This window comes from Molothrus aeneus, chromosome 9 (assembly GCF_037042795.1).
Source record: "Molothrus aeneus isolate 106 chromosome 9, BPBGC_Maene_1.0, whole genome shotgun sequence".
In the NCBI taxonomy this organism is placed as follows: Eukaryota; Metazoa; Chordata; class Aves; order Passeriformes; family Icteridae; genus Molothrus; species Molothrus aeneus.
The window spans coordinates 10,034,258-10,051,471 of NC_089654.1; the positions used below are offsets into that span (position 1 = coordinate 10,034,258).

Sequence of the window (17,214 nt, forward strand, 5' to 3'; positions counted from 1 at the left end):
GATCTGGGTGCTCACTCCAGCCTCGGCTCACACCCACGCTGCAGTTCCCAGTACTATGGCTTGCAAAAAGACCCAAGCGGCAGCAAACACAACAAAAGGCTGGATTTCCCTGGAACAGGCAACTGCCCAAAGCTGTTGGAGCAGCCCAGGCTGCTTCCCACAGCACAAGCTGCTCCCAGGCAGATTGATTACACAGATCACCTTCAAAGCAAGCTCACAGAGCTCTTTCCTGGCTTCATGCCCAGCTCATATCCCATCACACTGAGATGTCAGTGCAAGGGCCCAGGCAACCCTTCCACCACCTGGGTCATAGCTCCTGCCTTCTGCAGCTCAGCAGAGTCAGGAGAGCAGCTGGGTTGGGTCCAAGTGCAGAAAGGAGTGGGGATGCATTTGGCAGCATCAAGGAGAAGTTGAGGCAGCTCCAAGGCTCCACCAGCATAAGCAAGAGCTAACTCTGTCCTTTGTGCCAGTCCCATGAAAGCAGTGGAGGTAGCACATGGGCTCCACATAGCCATCCTGCCTCCCTGACCTTATCCCCCAGCACCAGTCAGTGGCAAGAAGGGTCATCCCCAACAGGCAGAAGCAGCTCTGGAGCAAGAATGATGCTGAAGCTCTTTTTATGACTCCAGTTTCAAATAAGGCAGACATAGTTTGCCCTTACACAAATAAGTTTTTATTGAGGCAAGTCAGGGGGAGGGGAACTGCACAAGGACAGACCAACAGGAAAATAAATAATTCCATATAAATAAGATACATAAATAGTCCCACATGGCAGAAACTGCCTTGAAATAAGAAACAACCCTGGATCCCAACAAAATGAGGGCTTCTCCAGGCAAGTCCTCAGATCCCATGCCCTACCCTTTATCAAACCTCAGGTTGTACCAGACAATTCACAAATATGGGAAGAGACTGTGCACAGTTGGGCCCAGCACAGTTCCCTCCTTATTAGTGTAACAGTTGTGGAGTGGCACACACCAGCCCACAGAGCCCCTGGCAGGGCAGGCAGCACCCTTCACCCCTGCCCACTCCTGGGAAGGGGTTTTCCTATCCCACAGCACCCAAAGTTTGAGATCAAGGCTGTGGCAGCCATCTCCAGGCCATGCAGAGGGTCTGTGCAACTGATGCATCAGCTGGGGCAGGGGAGCCTGAGCCTCCACCACAAGTAGTTGCCAGCCTCAGACAAGGCCCAGTCAGCCCCAAACCCAGCTGCAGGACACTCACCCACCACCACCTCCTTGTAACACCCCAGTCCATTCCATCAAGACCAGCACCACCAGAGCAGGAGACACCAGGGGGAAGACAGCGATTGCCCAGAGCCAGGGAGCAGCAAGGATATCCAGACCCGCTGCTGTAACCACATCCACATGTCTTAGTCCAGAGTCCAGCTGAGCACCAGGATACACAGTGCCCAGGGGGATAGCCAGCACCACATCATCCCTCCCATCCCATGGGAGGGCAGGGGGAAACCTCCAAGTCCAGACAGGGTCCCCCGAGGTCCCAGGCTAGGCCTCAGCCCATTCTTGGAGAAGCTTGAGGATGTATCTGAGGCGGTGGTGGAGCTCAGGAGAGCAGCCCAGCTCCTGGAGGCTGCACAGCTTGTAAGTGTAAGAGTTGCGCTCCCGGTTGATGTAGGTGACAAGGCAGGAGTGGTCAGGCTTGCTAATGATCACCTTGGTGTGGTCGTTGTAGAAATTCACCTAGGAGACAGGTTGGGCTTGGTTTAAGCCATGCTTCCCACAGCATGTCGGGAGCCAGGATGGAGCTACATTTCCTGCCTCAACCCGTTCCTCCTCCCCAACCTGCCTGGGAGCATCCCTGCCCATGCCCCATGGCAGGAATGAGGCAGCCCTAGCACAGGGGCAGGCACAAGCATCCAGCTGAAGTGCTATGTCTCTCCATGGGCTGGGGAAGCTGCAACCAGCAGCTCCAGGCACTGGAGCAGCATCCTGCACCCACAGCTGTTTTCACAGCTCGATTTTCCATTTGCGCTGTGGCAGATAAGATCCAACACAGACCCAAAGACCACCATCTGGCCTCCTCTTCACAAAGGTCTGGGCATCTCCACTGTGCCCCACACATACCTGGAGGGTGCCACTGCTGAAGAGCATGAGCAAGGCTTGGTCAGTCTTCACCCACCGCAGGAGGAGGGCTGGCTGCCCAAGGTCATCTATGCTGGGCAGGTCACCTCCCTTTGAGAGAACAGTCTGCATAAGTCACTGGTCCCACACATGGGAGCACTTCCAGCAGCACACACAACACCAAAGCTGGGTACCCCCTCAGTGGAGTCCCCACTCCCAGGACACAACCCTGTGTGCCCACCTGGCCAGAGCTGCAAGCAGGGAGTCCAACCAGCTCAAGTGGTATGGTCAAACCATGATGCAAAGTCCAACCCTGGGCCCCAGCACTCACCTTCATGAGATGCTGCTCCATGTAGGAGGCGAAGTAGCGCAGGACACTCATCTGTCCCTGCAGCTGCTCGGGGATGGCAGACACGGAGAACACCAGGTGCTTGCTGTTCGTTGGGTTGTAATGTACAGTCCTAGAGGGAGCAGAGCACGAGTTTTGGGGATGTTATAGACTCCCCTCCCCACCCAAGGGGCTCCCCTAGAGACAGATCAGCCCCATTCCCATGGCTCACCTGTGGTTGGGAGAGAGCGTCATGTGCGTGCCATTGTTGAAGAGGACCCCAATGCTGCGGTTGGAGAGCTGGTAGCCAAAGCCATACTTGTTGGAATAATCCACCCACTTGCTCACCCAGACAAAGTGCTCATGGCGGGCCAGGGAAGCTGGGTTTTTCTCCGCTGTTGGAGAAGAGAGGAGGTGAGCAGCCAGCCAGCTCCTGTCTGTCTCACCTCCCCAGGGGGAACAGATCCCTACAGCAGACTCTAGCACCATTTAGGGTGCTATTTGTACCCCAAGTAGCAGCCATGCCTTCATCCCAGGGGGAAGGGGATGCACAGCCCCCTATCCCATCCCAGAGCAGTCCAACCAGTTTACCTGGAGGCATGGAGGAGAGGCAGGCCCTCAGGAGCCGGACAGCTGACTCAATGATGGCAGAGGCAGTGACGCAATCCTCAAAGGCTGCGGGGAGAAGATGACAGGCTGAGTCAGCCGGCCCGCTATCAGCCCCGGCATGACAGGAAGCCTGGGGCAGGCTGGGGTGGCTGGCACAGGTATTGCTCACCTTCACAGCTGCTGGCCATCGTTCCTCGGATGGAGGGGGACGTAGACTTGTGAGAGGTCTCTTCCACCACTGTCTCCACGGGGCTGGAGCTGGCACTGCGGCACGACACAGGAGTGGCCTGTGGAGAGACTCTGCTTTATCATGGTCTGCCTGCTCTGCCAAAGAGCATGCATGGCCTCGGAGATGTTCTCACCTCATTCCCTTCCACAGTTTTATAGCTCATCTGCCGACAGATTGAGGTCTTCATCAGCCCAGTAACCAGCTTGGAGATGTCATCCCTCTCCTCTGAAGAGCCCTTCTTGGCTGAGGAGAGAGCAAGAGATGAGTATGCTGCTGAACATAGAGGCTGGGGACATCCAGGCCACCCCTCCCAGTAGCTTAGCTCTCCCTTATCTATTCCCATGCCCATGGAGACAACAGGGTGTCAGACAGATGTCTTCCACTTTCACTTCCCAGTTCTCATGCAACTCAGGGCTTCCAGGAGGAACTGCCCCATGGGTTGTGGCACAGTATCCGCTCTCCAAGCACACACCCATGGCAGGCCACCAGCACAAGAAGGCAGGGGCACACAGAGCTTGTGTTGTCCCCAGGCAGGGGGTCCAGAGAGATCCATCAGAAGGTCTCTCCAGAAAACAGGATCCACTTCTTCCCAAAGGAAGAGTCACCCAGAGGCTTCTTGGCAATGCACAAACTTACCCTTGGGTTTCTTCTTCCCAAAGAGTGTCTTGGTGACTTTAGCAAACAGAGTCTTGGCAGGATTTGGGGGACTCAGCTCTGGAGCCATCACACAGCTGCTGGGAGGGAGTTTCTCAGGCGTGTAGCCCTGCAGAGAGGTCAAGGGAGAGGTTTGGTTTCCATAGACCACATGCTCCAGCTGCCCTGGGCTGACCACAGTCATTCACATCCCTCCTGACAGCCAGCTTGTGTTTCTGTCAAGCCTCAGAACCATGACTGGCATCAGCACAGGAAACGACCCCTTGCTATAGCAACAAGGCAGCAGAAGCACACCAGATCCCTCAGTTCCTCTGGCTGGCATTTGGGCAGGACAGCGGCTGCTTCCTTTGAAGGACTGACCCTTTGTACAGGACAAGGACAGCACCCTGCATAGCCCAAAAAACCTCATCCCACCTGGAGAGGGATCCCATGGCCCAGGCCCCCACCCACCCACCTTGAAGAACTCATGGTCCAAAATCTCATCAAGGGTGAGGCGGTCCTGGGGGTTGCGTCTGAGGATGCCAGTGATGAGGTGCTTGGCAGGCAGGGAGAGGAAGACGGGGAGGGTGTATTCCACTTGCTTGATACACCTGTAGGTCTCCTTGAGGTCAGAGGTCTCAAAGGGAGGGTTCCCACACAGCAGGGTGTACCTGGGAGGGAACACGCATGCCAGTGTCAGATCCCCACCAGGCTTGTGACTCAGCAGCACTTAAAGCAAGGAAGTTATTGGCATTTGGCCGGCCACACCTGGCTGAGAGCAGCACTTCCAGCCTCGACAGCCACGCTCACATCCGGCCATGCTTCCTCCTAGCAACTGTTTAGAGCAACAGGCAAGGAGCCTTGAGGAAGGACAAAGAGCTGGCAGCAAAGGCCACCCGCTGCTCCCACCCTCGTGGCCATCAGGGTGGAAAGGGGAGCAGGCAGTGGCCGGGACAGGGGCTGGATGTGCGAAACAGCGATCGCTCCCTGAGCAAACAGCACAGCAGCCACGGAGATTTTCCGTTGTTTATCAGGTTCACAGTGCGGTCAAGCCTGCTCTGAACCAGAGCTGAGTGCAGCATGAGCACACCCACCCCGTGCAGTCCTGCTTGCACAGTCCCCACACAGCATCCCAGGACGGCTGCAGGCAGCACCTGCTCCAAAGTAAGGCTGGGCAGGATCCAGCCAGTCGCTCCCCTCCCCCTGCTTCTCAGCAACCACTGCAGAGCCACAAGGCACAGCACAAGAAAACTTCCTCATCGGGCTGCCCACAGAGCAGCTGCCCCCACCCCAGGCAGGGTGCCTGGACCCCTCCCCAGGCAGGGTGCCTGGACCCCTCCCCACCCAGCAGCACAGACTTACATGACACAGCCCAGAGACCACACGTCTGACTCTGGCCCATGGCCCTGTCTCAGCAGCACTTCTGGGGCCAGGTAGTTGGGGGTCCCACATATTGTCCTGTGGGGCAGAGTACCAGATCAGTGCATGCTCTTCATCCCCTCACAGACAGCCTCCCCCTGCTCCAAGCCCTGGGATTTACCCTTGTCCTCCCCACTCCATTTTGCTCTTTGTGGCCCCCCTTCATCTACAAGGAGCCCCATACAGACTCCCCCCTCTCCAGCTCACGGAGGTCGGCAGCAGCTGCTCTTGGGGAGCTGTTGGGAAGAGCCTGTCCCAGAGCTGAGGAGGAACAGAGCCTTTGTGTCCCAGCCTGTGCAGCCGGCACGGCAGCCGGGCAGGCACAATAGCAATAGTCAACACATTGTTCTCCCCGACGGCTGCAAGCTCACTCCTGAGGAGCCACAAAGCCCCCAGCCCCCTCGCCTTGCCTGCAGCTGGAGCAGGAATTGCTCCCTCACCCCAGGAAGGGGCCCTAAGGCTTCCTCTCCCAAGACCAGGCAGGACCCCTTGCACCTCCACTCTCCTGGGAAGCCACAGGAAGAAGAGTGAAACCCAGGTGGATTCTGAAAAAGGAAAATCCCAAACTTACTTTTTCTTCTGGTCAGAGACATCATGGCAAGCAGCTAGCCCAAAGTCTCCCACTTTTAGCTCCATGTTTTCATTGATGAAGAAGTTGCCTGCAAGTCAAAGGCGATGCGTCACCACAAGTCCCTTGGGGACAGCTTGCTCCCCACACAACACCATGTGCCACCCACAGCACTCACCAAGCTTGAGGTCTCTGTGCAGGATGCCCTTGAGGTGAAGATACTTCAAGCCTGAGATGATCTGTTTGAGGTAATAGCGCACTTCGGGCTCCAGCAGAGTATGACGGGCCTTCCAGATGTGGGCCAGGGACTGCAACGGGAGAGAAGACAGCTTGTGATGCAGGCAGGGAGAACAGGCAGCCCTGCTGACTAGGCATAGACTAGGCAGGGTCAAAGCCAGTTCTTCCAGAAGTTGCACATTCACAAATAATCCTTTTTTCACAGCCATGACCTCAGCAGACTCCCCACATGAGGTTGAGGCTGGTCACCAGAGCCATGGGAACCTCTGGATTTATGGTGGCCATATCATGAGCAGGCAGTGCGAGACAGACAGACAACTGCTGGAGTGCCCAGTGCCCTGCAAAACCACTTTGCTTACAGTGAGCTCAAAGGGTGTGACAGCTGACAGCTCAGGGGACTGCTAACACAACACCTTGGCAAGGCCTGCTCCAACCAGCTATGGCTGTTTAGGAGATCCTTTGACAAGGAGGCCACAGCAGCACTGACCTTCCTACTGCAGTGCTCCAGGAAGATGTAGATGCTCTCTGAGTCCTCAAAGTAGTGGGAGAACTTGACGATGTGCTTATGGTGCAAGTCCCGATGCAGCTCGATCTCATTGGTGATCTGACAGAGAGCAGCAGTGCCAGGTGAGCACAGGGGAGCTGCTGCCCCCCAGCAGCCCAGCCCAGCCCCCCAGCAGCCACACGGCACCCACCTTCTCCCGCTGGTGAGGTTTAGCCACCCTGCTGTGCGGAATGACCTTCACGGCATAGGTTTTGTTGCTGGAGAGGTCTGTCATTTCATAGCATCGTGCAAACCCACCCTGCAAGGGAAGAGGTGGTTACGGATGGGTGAGAGACAGCTCCTTACCCCTGCCTGCTTACAAGCCTCCTCCTCCTCCTCCCTTCCCTGGCAGCACAGCCCGGCGAGCGTCACACGCTCCCTCCTGCTGCGTCGCCCACTAAGATCTGAACTATGATGCTCTCAACCAGGCATTTTCTTCACCCATTTCTTGTAAAACCTCCAGGCATTTTCCCTCCCACTATGGCCGGACTTTGCATCTTTCCACATGACAGATCAACCTGGAAAGTCCTGCGCAGGGCAGGAAGCCCGGGGACCGGAGGCCATCGAAAAGCAGCCCCACGGAGACAGGTTTTTCCTGCCGTGATGTCACCCTCCAATCTGCACACTCAGCCGCTGAGCCCACTCGGGCCGGGCTGGGAACCGGCATCCTCCTCCTACACACGCCGCTGTCAGCCGGAGGAAAAGTTGCGTGCGGCGGAGCGGCGCGGGCCGGCACCCCTGGGAACCGGGGCACCCACCGGCCCACGCACCCGCCGAGGGGCGCCCCGAAACCGATGCGGCTCCGATAGCCACCGAGGCACGCAGCCAGCGCGGGTGATTCACGGCTTCCAGCGCTGCTACGGGCCCGCCGGGCGAGGCGGGGAGGGTGGGGGCGGCAGCCGGGGGACTGCATCCAGCCCGGGCCGCCCGGGATGGGGGTCGAGCAGGCGCGCAGCCCCCGCCCCTCCCCTCACCCACACCGGCTCACCCCGGCGCCCTCCGCGACGGCCCAGCTCCCTTTCCCCCTTTCCCCATTCTCGGTACCTTTCCCAGCAGGCGGCCCTTGCAGTAGGAGCGGCCGGAGACCGGGTCGATGATGATGCGGGTGGTCTCGGCCGCGCGGGGCGGTGGCGCCGGGGCGGGCGCCGGCCGCGCGGGGAGGGCGGAGGCGGCGGGGAAAGGGGGGAAGAGACCGGCGGACTCCATGGCGGCGCGGCGGGATCGGGAGGCTCGGGGCTCCGCCGCGCCCCGCGCACGTGGCCCCGCCGGCGCGCGCCGCCGCTGCCGCCCCGGGAATCCCGCCGCCTTTATCAGGGGGTGCGATTACGTCATCCGAGAAGCCCCGCCCCCAGCCGCCCCGGGCCGCCCTTAAAGGGGCCGCAGCACGGCGGAGGGGGCGGAGCTTCGGGAATTCCGGGAATGTACTGGTGTTCTCCTACCAGCTGTGACACCGCGGGTGAAGCTGCGGCAGCCTCTCCACTGCACAGGGGCCCACCCCTGCACACACAGCGATGTCCCCTCAGTAGCTGCATCCTCCTCCTACGGACAGGGACAACCTCCTCCTGACTCAGGGTTCTCCTACGGTCACACTGGGACCCCAAAAATGCGCAGAGGCAGAGCTCCCTCCCCTGTCTCCCAGGACATACACAGCCCCCTGCCATGCACATCTGTAAGTACACACTCACACAAAACACCTACTCACGGGGTGCTTCCCCTCACACGTGTTCCCAGCATGTGTCACACGACCAACTGGGGTCCTCATGCCTCCTTCCCATGCAAAGGTTGTGGCCCAGGGAGGGTTCTCAAAGCCCCTGTGTGCCCTGTACTGCCCTCCCTCCCTTATGACAAACTTGGATGCAGGTGGACACTCCCCAAGGGCCTCTTACTCTGTGCCAGGGCCCAGCAAAGGGGGTCACGGGTGGGCGCTGGGCGCACAGGGAACAGCGGAAGATGCAGGGATGATGGAATCCACCATCCCTGCCCCTCGGTGCCTGGGCACCCTGTCCTCAGCCCTGCTGCTGCGGTGGCCTGGCTGTGCAGGGCGTGCAAGGCGCCACAGCGGTGCTGCTCCCTAATGGCCGTGAGGAGCGTTCGCCTCTGTCACCCGGAACGGGCCATGGAAGGTGCTTGGCACCGCTCCCTCCCCACGGGCGCGGGAGCTGGCAGGGTGCCTGCAAACCCACAACCCCCACGAGTGTGAAGCAGCAGCGTTGCAAGAGCCCCTCAATCTTCCCACTGTCCCTCCCTTGCTCACATCACACACAGGGGGTGACTCTGTGACCATCCCGTGCCCTGTGCCTCAGTTTCCCCCCACTGCTGCTCAGGGCTCTTGGCACTGATGCTCACTGTGCTCCTGAATGCGCTGAGGGTTTTGCATGAGCACCTCTGGCAAACATCCCCGTTCTTCCCAGCACATCCCCTCTCACCCTAGGGTACTGGGGATGAATCAACTCCATATTTTGGGATGAATCAACTCCCTATTTTTTTCGGCAGAAAAACTGAGAAAACCTGCCTGAAGAGAAAGAGGAAACAATACAGATCTGGCTGTTTTTTTCCTTGTGTTTCCAGCTTTTGTAGGGGAAGCACAAAGGAGCCCACTGCCCATCAGCACACACGGCCGGGAGCAGGCTGGGATGCTGCTGCCCCGAGGGAAGCTGCCTGTTTCCATCACGCCCGGGGCTCCCCGGGCATCACAGGTTTTCCGATGGAGGCCCCAGCTCGGGGCTGCCGGAGCTGAGTCAGCGTCTGAAGGCCATGTGTGGGTGGAGGCACCCGGGAGCGCAGGGAGGCCCCGCGGGACCTGTCTGGAGGTGAGGTGACAGACGGGGCTGTCCCGGGATTCCCCACAGAGGGACAGGGGGACCTGCCAGCACTGAGAGCTGCCATCGCTGCTCCTGCTCCCCACTGCCTCTGGTGAGTTCCTGGGCAAGGGGCAGGGATGGAGCCCACAGCCCACGTCCTGCCGAGGCTGAGGCACCTCCTGTCCAAGAGGGATGGAGCCTGGGAGCAGACCTGTGACGGTGTTCGCAGGGGTCTTAGGATGAGGGAAGAGACCAGAATGTTGACTCCATGTTTCAGAAGGCTTGATTTATTATTTTATTATATATATTATATTAAAACTTTACTAAAAAGATAGAAGAAAGGATTTCATCAGAAGGCTAGCTAAGAATAGAAAAGAAATGATAACAAAGGCTTGTGACTGACCGAGACAGTCCAGACAGCTGGGCTGTGATTGGCCATTAATTAGAAACAACCACATGAGACCAATCCCAGATGCACCCGTTGCATTCCACAGCAGCAGATAATCATTGTTTACACTTTGTTCCTGAGGCCTCTCAGCTTCTCAGGAGAAAAAATCCTAAGGAAAAGTTTTTTCATAAAACATGTCTGTGACACAGACCCATCACCTGCAGCTGGGGTCCCCTGTGGGGTCCCATGTCAATCACAGGTTTTGCCATCACTGATCTGGAGCAGTGGGAGGAACTGAGGTTTAAGATCACCAGCCTGTTGGACCTGGGGAAGGGGAGGCTCTGGGGTGAACTCCTGACTGCCTGCAGCTAGTTAGGTGGAGTTATAGGAAAAGGGAGTCAGGCTCTTTGGGGACATGTACAGTAAAATCATGAAAGGCACACAATGCAAGCTGCATCAAGGGAAACTCCATCTACATACTGGGAATTTTTTTTTCCCCTTGCGCATGTGGTAAAATATCACAGGAGCCCAGAGAGGCTGTGGGATCTCTGTTCTCCATGATACTCAGCACTGGCCTGGTCCTCCCACCCTCATGGCATTCAGAGATGCTCAGCAACATCAGGAGCAGGGGAGCTGAACCCAGCTGCCAGCTCACGTCTGCACCAGGGCACTGCTGTGTGCCTGCATGCAGTGCCTGGGCGGCAAGAGCAACACCAGCCAAGCATCAGGGTGCAGACAAGCTGCCCAAGGCTGGGGTGAGAGGCCTGACCCCTTTCAGGAGTGGGGCTTTCCCATCCCTCAGCACAGCTCTGCAAAGCATGGGGCTGCAGCCACCAAGGAGGAGCATGGAGAGGGTTGTTGGTCCCTTGGGTGAGCTGGGGAAGGAAGAACCAGCACCAGCAGGGCCAAGGCACCCCAGGAACTGGGGCACAAGGCACCAAAGTACTGGACGTGCTCAGCCCAGGTCCCATCTTACCCACCTCCACAGTAACCAAGCAAAGAGCTGTTGGTACACTCCATGTGCCTCAGTTTACCCAATTCACCCCATAGTGAGCACACAGGGTGTGAAAACAGAGCTCCCCTCTCCAGCACTGCTTTTCTGATGGATGTAGTGCTCATGTCTGACTCTGCTCCTCCTTACTGGCCTGAGACTTGTGTGGGAGGAAGGGAATTCATTGGGGTCCAGTGATGGAGTGCGATGCTGGCCCTTTGATCCCCATCCGGCAAGAATGTGCACTCTGCATCCTTTCCCCAGTGGAGCTGGCAGTTCAGCCGGGCAGAGCTCTTTCCCCTTCCCAGGAGAGAGACAAACTCAGCAGAGCCCAGCCCGGCCCTTCTCCAGGAGCTTGGGGAGCTGATGATGGAGTGCAGACAGGACTGGAGGGACACGGACAAGACTGGAGGGACACATGTCTTCTGCGGGGCAGAGGGAGAGGCTGGGAAGGGACATTCTATCTGGGAAATGGAGAGGGGAAGGATGATGAAGGAATGGGAACTATGGCTTGTGAAGGAGGGGCAGAATAAGGGGGGATCCCGGGTTGATGGACTGCAGGGGAGCTGGGTCAAGCGAAATTTGGGGGTACCGCTGCCGAGGGCGGCTGGAGGGTCCATGGCTGGCGGGACCCCTGCGAGGGGACGGGGCACGGGGGGCTGAAGGGAGGCCATGGGCCGGGCCGGGCCGGGCCGGACGGCGGCGGGGCCGGGGCGGGATGTGGCGGGGCCGCCCCGCGGCGAGGCGGAGCCGGCGGCCGCGCCCGGTGGGAGCGCGGCGGGACGCGGAGCAGCCCCGGAGGATGGGGCGAGCGGCGGCAGGTGAGGCCGGGCAGGGCACGGGGGGCACGGCCGGAGCTCCGGGGGTCGCTCGCTGCCCGCGGGCACCTGGCCGGAGCAGCGGGACGTCGCGGGAGAGGCAGCCCCGGGCCGGCGGGGTCGGTGGCACTGGAGGACGGCCCTGGAGGACCTGCGGCGAGCCGGTCCTTTCGCGGAGGGGAGGAGAAGTGGGGTTCACTTCCCCGCCGGGAAGGCTGGAGAAAGGGAGCGGGAGGGCACAGGGAGTCACCGTCCCCTCTGCTCTCCCCGCAGGCGCCGGGCTGGGCACCGTGTCCCTCTGGGGCAGCCTCCTGCTCGCTGCCGGCCTTGCCCTTGAGCCAGCACCGCCTGTCTGCAACTGCTTCGAGCCCATGGACTACCAGGCTTTCCGGGAGGCTCCGCTCCCCGAGAGCTGCTGCCTCAACTTCACCAGCTCCAACATCACCCACCTGGACTGGGGAGCACTGGTGGAGGTGCAGGGGCTGCGGGAACTCTACCTCTCCCACTGCAGCATCACGGCCATCAGCAACGCACAGGGAGTCCCTCCTGCCTTGGAAATCTTACACTTGAGTCACAACCTGCTGGAAAGTCTCCCTGGAAGCTTTCTAGAAAATGCCCCTAATTTGAGGGTTCTTTATCTGGATAGCAACCAGCTTCAGGAGCTACCCAGGTCCTTCCTGAAAGCATCTTCCCAGGTCCAGGAGGTCTACCTGGGCTTCAATGCCCTCACCTTCCTCCCTGCCAGCCTCCTGAAGCCATCTCTGCTCCAGCTTCAGCTCTCCAACAACAGCTGGGACTGCAGCTGTGCTCTGCTAACCACCCTGGAGGGCTGGTCCAGCCAGGCTGCTGAGGTGATCTGCCACACACCAGAGCAGTACCAGGGTGTGGGCCTCCAGAGCATTCCCCGGGATGAGCTGTGCCGCTCACACGGCCTCACCGCCCTCTTCATCTGCCTGCCCGCCCTCCTCATCCTCGCCAGCGTCACTTGGTGCTTCTGCCGGCAGAAGAAAAAGACCAACTACAGCTTTCAGAGCAGGTCCCAGAGCCAGCGGGCCGTGGCAGAGAGGGGCAGTGTGCCACTGTCTGCAGAGCCCCACCACTACATCCCCTACGAGCTGCCTGCTGCTCCCTCCAAGGCTGAGAAGAAAGTGCTGCTGGGGAAACAGGTCATGCTCCAGCCCTTTGTGGATCCACTGGAGAGTGGCAGAGACCTCTACGAGGAGGTGGAGATCCAGGTGGGATCCCCCAGCAGTTCCCAGGTGCCATCCCATGAAGGGCAGCTGGGGACCCCAGCACCAAGGGCAGAGGAGCTGGGCAGTGAGCCAGAGGTGGACACTGTCAGCGTGAGTGAAGTGCTGAAGGACTCTGCTGACCGGGAGAAGATCTACATGAGTCAGACAACCAGCTACTACAACCTGGTACCTGGCATCGAGCTGGAGGACTCGGACAACCTGGAGTATGAGACCATTGACCTGCACTGATGCCAGGACTTGGGCTGTGTCTGGACACACAGCAGGAGGGGCAGGGGCTGGGCAGCAGTGAAAGCCACCAGAGCAGGAGAGGCATGAGCTGTCCTGCCATGGCCGACAGTGGCTGTTTGCAAAGGTGCACCACCAAATACCCATCCCTTCCCCTGTGCTACTGTATGAACCCCTCGCTTGCCATGTGCTGCAGCTGGGCAAGGCTGCAAGGGTGCTTCAGGCTCTGGGGACCCTCCCACAGGCTGGTGGTGCCTGAGGAAGGATGTGCAGGGAAGGTGGGGGCTGGTTTTGGGGATCAAGTGATGATGCTGTGAGTGCCAGACCCACTGACCAGAGCTTTCTCTCCTGCTGGAGCCAGATGGTGTCTGGCACAACTGCTCTGCAACCTGCAGGGAACACGGTCTGGAGACATGAAACAGGGCTGGCCCTGCCTGTGTGGTCTGCAGGGAGTGTCACATTTGGACAGGGTGCCCTGGGCCCATCATGGGAAGCCTGTGGTGGCTCTGCCTGCTGCCCACCCCACACCCCACAGGGACTTGAAACAGTCAATGCACATGTGCTGCTTCATGGCATGCGTGTGTGCACACTTGTGGGAGCAGGTGTGTGAAGCGCACACAAACAGGGTGGCATCAGAGGGGGCCCCTTGCAGACAGCCCTGTAGGATCCAGCTCTCAGTAAGAAATATATCATTTTACTCCTGGCAGTGTGGCTCCATCCCTTCGTGCTTTGGGATAGTGGGGAGCCAACACATGGGATGTGGGGAGTGCAGGGTTGGTGGACTTCACTCCTACCCCATTACCCTCCCCTGCTCTGGGTGATGGCCCAGCGAGGGTCTTGCCCAGCATCCCGGGAGCCTCTTTGTGGCTCTGGCAGAGCAGAGCTGGGTGCTGGCTAAACGCCAGCAGAGCCTTTGCTTTGTGTCAGGATTTACAACAAGGGTGGGGAAGGTGTCAGCCTGCTGTAAATGCCACAGATCCTGAACAAAGCAAGAATTTGTGGGGCTCCTGGGAGCAGGGCAAAGGCGGGGGGGGGGGGGGGGGGGGGCCTGTGAATCACTGCTCAATACAGGCACCCCCAGCAAGTCTCACCCAAGGTGCTCCAGCCCTTCTCTGTGGATGGAGAGGGACACCCTTGAGTCCTGCTCCTCTTGCCCAGGGGGACATTTTCCAGGCTGGAAGCTGCATGGGCCACCCTGTCTGGAGCTGTGCTGGGCCTGGTGCCCAGGCAGGAAGGGAGGGAGCTGGGCAGGGCAGGACACGGCGCTCCGGCCGGCAGAGGAAGTGGTGTTTCCTGCAGAGTGCTGTGGGGCTTCAGCAGCCCATGGTGGGACTGCTCAGTCCCAGCACTGCTCAGCCCCACATGGCCTAGGGACAAGGATGGGATGATTTGTCTTCATGTATCTTGCCACTCATGGATGTTTCCCTGTTTTATATACAGCTGGACTTCTTCCTTCCCTGCTCCCTCCTGGGCTCTGGGAAAATATCCCAGCTTTTAATATCCCTCCATCACTCTCTGCCAAGTACTACAGCATACCCTGGCTCATGCTACCCCCACATCCCTACAGGGACAGAGGGACCAGAGGCTGCCACAGGGCTACAGCAGGACAGGCAGGGTTAGCAACTGTCTCCAGGGGGTGCAGCCCATCCCATGGCTGCAGATTTTGACTAGGGCTAACAACAGCTGCATTTTTGACATGTGCTCTAGAAATGCCTGCAGCCCTTCCATGGGTGCCCCCTCTGCTCATGTACCCTGGGGTCCCGTTCCCAGGGCTGCTGGGAATGATGTAACATCCTGTCCTTTCCCTCTTTCTCATGCAGCCTAAATTCAGATGCCATGGCTGATGCAAAGGGAGTGACCCAAATCACCCCACTGGTCTTGTCCAGCCCTTGCTCTGGTACCTGCAGCCCCTGCCCAAATCTCACTCTCTGACAGGTGGCAGGGAGGCGTCACCAAACCCAGTGCTCCCAGTTCTTTGTCTGTGACAGCCCTGGCACATTTAGACACATTTTCCCTAAGAAAATTAGTTTAAAAGTTCCCTTTCCTTCAAGTCCTCCCTTCCTTTAAAGGTCCTGAATTCCCTCAACAAGGCAGCCCTGCTTCTCCTCCACTGCCTTCCAGGTCACTGCTGCACCTATTGAAGTGTAACCACAAGGTCATTTCCTGGGTTGGATCACGTCCTGTGAAAATACCCCAAAGTTAATATCCTGTGGAGCTGAGAGAGCCACTCAACAGCAAGGAGCAAGACACAAAACAAGTGACTTCACCTGGCTTATACTGCAGCTGATCATCCTATGAAAGCAACTCTTGAAATTCAGACCCTCCACCTGTCAGAAGTGGATAGGTCTAGGCTTTTGTACTTCTGAAATCTAGCCAGGCTTAAGCTGTACTTAACCCCAGCCCCTGCCTATCACTTCTGGCTCAGTGCATAGCAGGTTTGCCCACTCCCAGGAAGGTAAATCCCTGTGCCATCCATAGGGCTGTGCATCCCACAGCCTGCACTAATTTGGGAGTGAAGCGCCACACACCCCAGCCAGCTGCCACTGCTGTTCCCATGTCACACCTCCAGTGCAGCTCTGGGCGCTACTTTCGTTCCCAGGGGCAGTTCCCCTTGGCAGCTGTGTTTCTCAGAGTAGTAACTTTGTAAACAGCACACATTGATGAGCCATAATCCTGTTCATCAGGGGACAGGTTTATAATCCTGCTCTGACACCAAGGTGGCATTTGCTCCATAAAGCCAGTTTCTCCATCTGTACAAAGTTCCCCAGAAACACCCTGAATGCTGTTTTCACTCTGTGGAGGATGACGGGAGAGAAGAAACACACTCAGAGGAAGCAGCCGTGACACAGCCCTGCCAAGTGCACTTATCACCTCCGCCCCACCTCTCTGGAAAGCAGGCGTTGCTGGAGAGCAGGGAAAATTTACACCGGATCACTATGGAGAAGGAATGTGCTTGTGAAAACATGCCACCCAACCCAACTCCCACTGCCAGGGACTCCTGGACTGCAGGGGCACCAGCTGGGCTCAGCTCTACTCACAGTGCCCACAAGCACAGAGCCAATCTGTGAGGGACTGCCAGTGCACACCCATGGCACAACCTGCTGCCTCGGTCATCAGAACAGGTACCACCGTTCTGCAATGCTCAGCTCTGGTGTTGGCTCATGTTTACCTCCCTGCCAGCAGCACAGCACGAACCCACACTCCCCAGGGCACCTCCTGCTGTTACACTTGGCAAACATGGCACAGCATCACGGGAAAAAAACTTAAACTCCTTCCCCCAAAATTATCTGGCGGGACAGAGCTGCATTTTTGAAGCATGAGACTTAGGTCTCACCACAACTCTCCTTGGGGCAAGATGATCATGGACCACCTCCCTTCAGTTCAGAGGTAGTAATTGCGATGCTGGGGCTGCAGGAAGCCTGATTTGCAGCAGTGATCCAATGGATAAACGAGGCTTTTGTGAAAATACACAAATGGGATTTAAGTGTGCAGTGTGTTCACCTGACAGGCACAAGGTGTGTGAGCCTGGCCTGCCCCATGGCACAGGAGCAGCTCTCAGATGGGCTCCCAATAGCTCTCAGATGACTTTCCCCAATAGCTGCACAAAGAACAACTATTTTCAGAGATTTAAGGACAGGAGCCTCTAGGAATGATATCACCAAAACATCCAGAAAAGCTTTTGTTCACCACAGCTTTCCAATTCCACCCAAGTGACAGGGCACAAAGCTGGTGTTTGTATCCAGCTTTCGAAAGGGACAGACCATGATGTGAGCCTGGCCCTTCTGCTAGAAGGAATTGATCTTGCACTGGAATGAGACCAAGGAGGTCAGGGAAAGACCAGCTGGTCACTGAGCAGTGCCACCTAGTTTGGTTAAAGGATGTTGGATCCTGCAGGGAACTGTACAGCCAGGCAGGAAACACCAAAAGGGGCTGCTGGCCTGAACCAGGGGATGGGGGCCCATGTAATGTGGAAGGCAGAGGCTGAAGGTGTAATAGCCAAGTTTTCAGCCAGACTTGGCCCATTTCCCCACTGACCTCTCCAACACCCCGACCGCAGCACATGCTGACCTAACACAGCACAGGAACAGGGGGG

The 17,214-nt window shown here is 58.1% G+C and overlaps 2 protein-coding genes and 1 non-coding gene across 3 annotated transcripts; 1 reads left to right on the forward strand and 2 right to left on the reverse strand.

Annotated features, from left to right (window-relative positions):
- Positions 1–650: 650 nt before the first annotated feature.
- On the reverse strand, positions 651–7,851 carry PLK3 (polo like kinase 3). Its single transcript, XM_066555594.1, has 15 exons — positions 7,690–7,851; positions 6,797–6,904; positions 6,589–6,705; positions 6,043–6,172; positions 5,868–5,955; positions 5,240–5,335; positions 4,353–4,548; positions 3,881–4,007; positions 3,378–3,487; positions 3,185–3,302; positions 2,998–3,081; positions 2,639–2,801; positions 2,410–2,539; positions 2,082–2,189; positions 651–1,697 (listed from the first exon to the last, which is right to left on the reverse strand). The coding sequence occupies exons 1-15, from the start codon at positions 7,849–7,851 to the stop codon at positions 1,503–1,505; spliced, it is 1,932 nt and encodes a 643-aa protein (XP_066411691.1). The 3' UTR covers positions 651–1,502.
- A 1,579-nt stretch (positions 7,852–9,430) lies between these two features.
- On the forward strand, positions 9,431–13,761 carry LOC136560217 (SLIT and NTRK-like protein 5). Its single transcript, XM_066555931.1, has 2 exons — positions 9,431–9,455; positions 11,917–13,761. The coding sequence occupies exon 2, from the start codon at positions 12,015–12,017 to the stop codon at positions 13,122–13,124; it is 1,110 nt and encodes a 369-aa protein (XP_066412028.1). The 5' UTR covers positions 9,431–9,455; positions 11,917–12,014; the 3' UTR covers positions 13,125–13,761.
- Positions 13,762–16,852: 3,091 nt separating this feature from the next.
- Positions 16,853–16,982, reverse strand: LOC136560420 (small nucleolar RNA SNORA35). The gene has a single exon (XR_010784158.1). It is a non-coding gene; the product is annotated as a small nucleolar RNA SNORA35 (small nucleolar RNA).
- Between the last annotated feature and the right edge of the window lie 232 nt (positions 16,983–17,214).

Coding starts and splice junctions, on each gene's coding strand:
- LOC136560217 (XM_066555931.1), top strand. CDS start 12,015: ATGGACTACCAGGCTTTCCGGGAGGCTCCGCTCCCCGAGAGCTGCTGC.
- PLK3 (XM_066555594.1), bottom strand. CDS start 7,851: ATGGAGTCCGCCGGTCTCTTCCCCCCTTTCCCCGCCGCCTCCGCCCTC. Junction 5,956..6,042: donor GCACAGAGACCTCAAGCTTG/GTGAGTGCTGTG, acceptor TTTGACTTGCAG/GCAACTTCTTCATCAATGAA. Junction 4,549..5,239: donor TGGTCTCTGGGCTGTGTCAT/GTAAGTCTGTGC, acceptor GTTCCCTCCCAG/GTACACCCTGCTGTGTGGGA.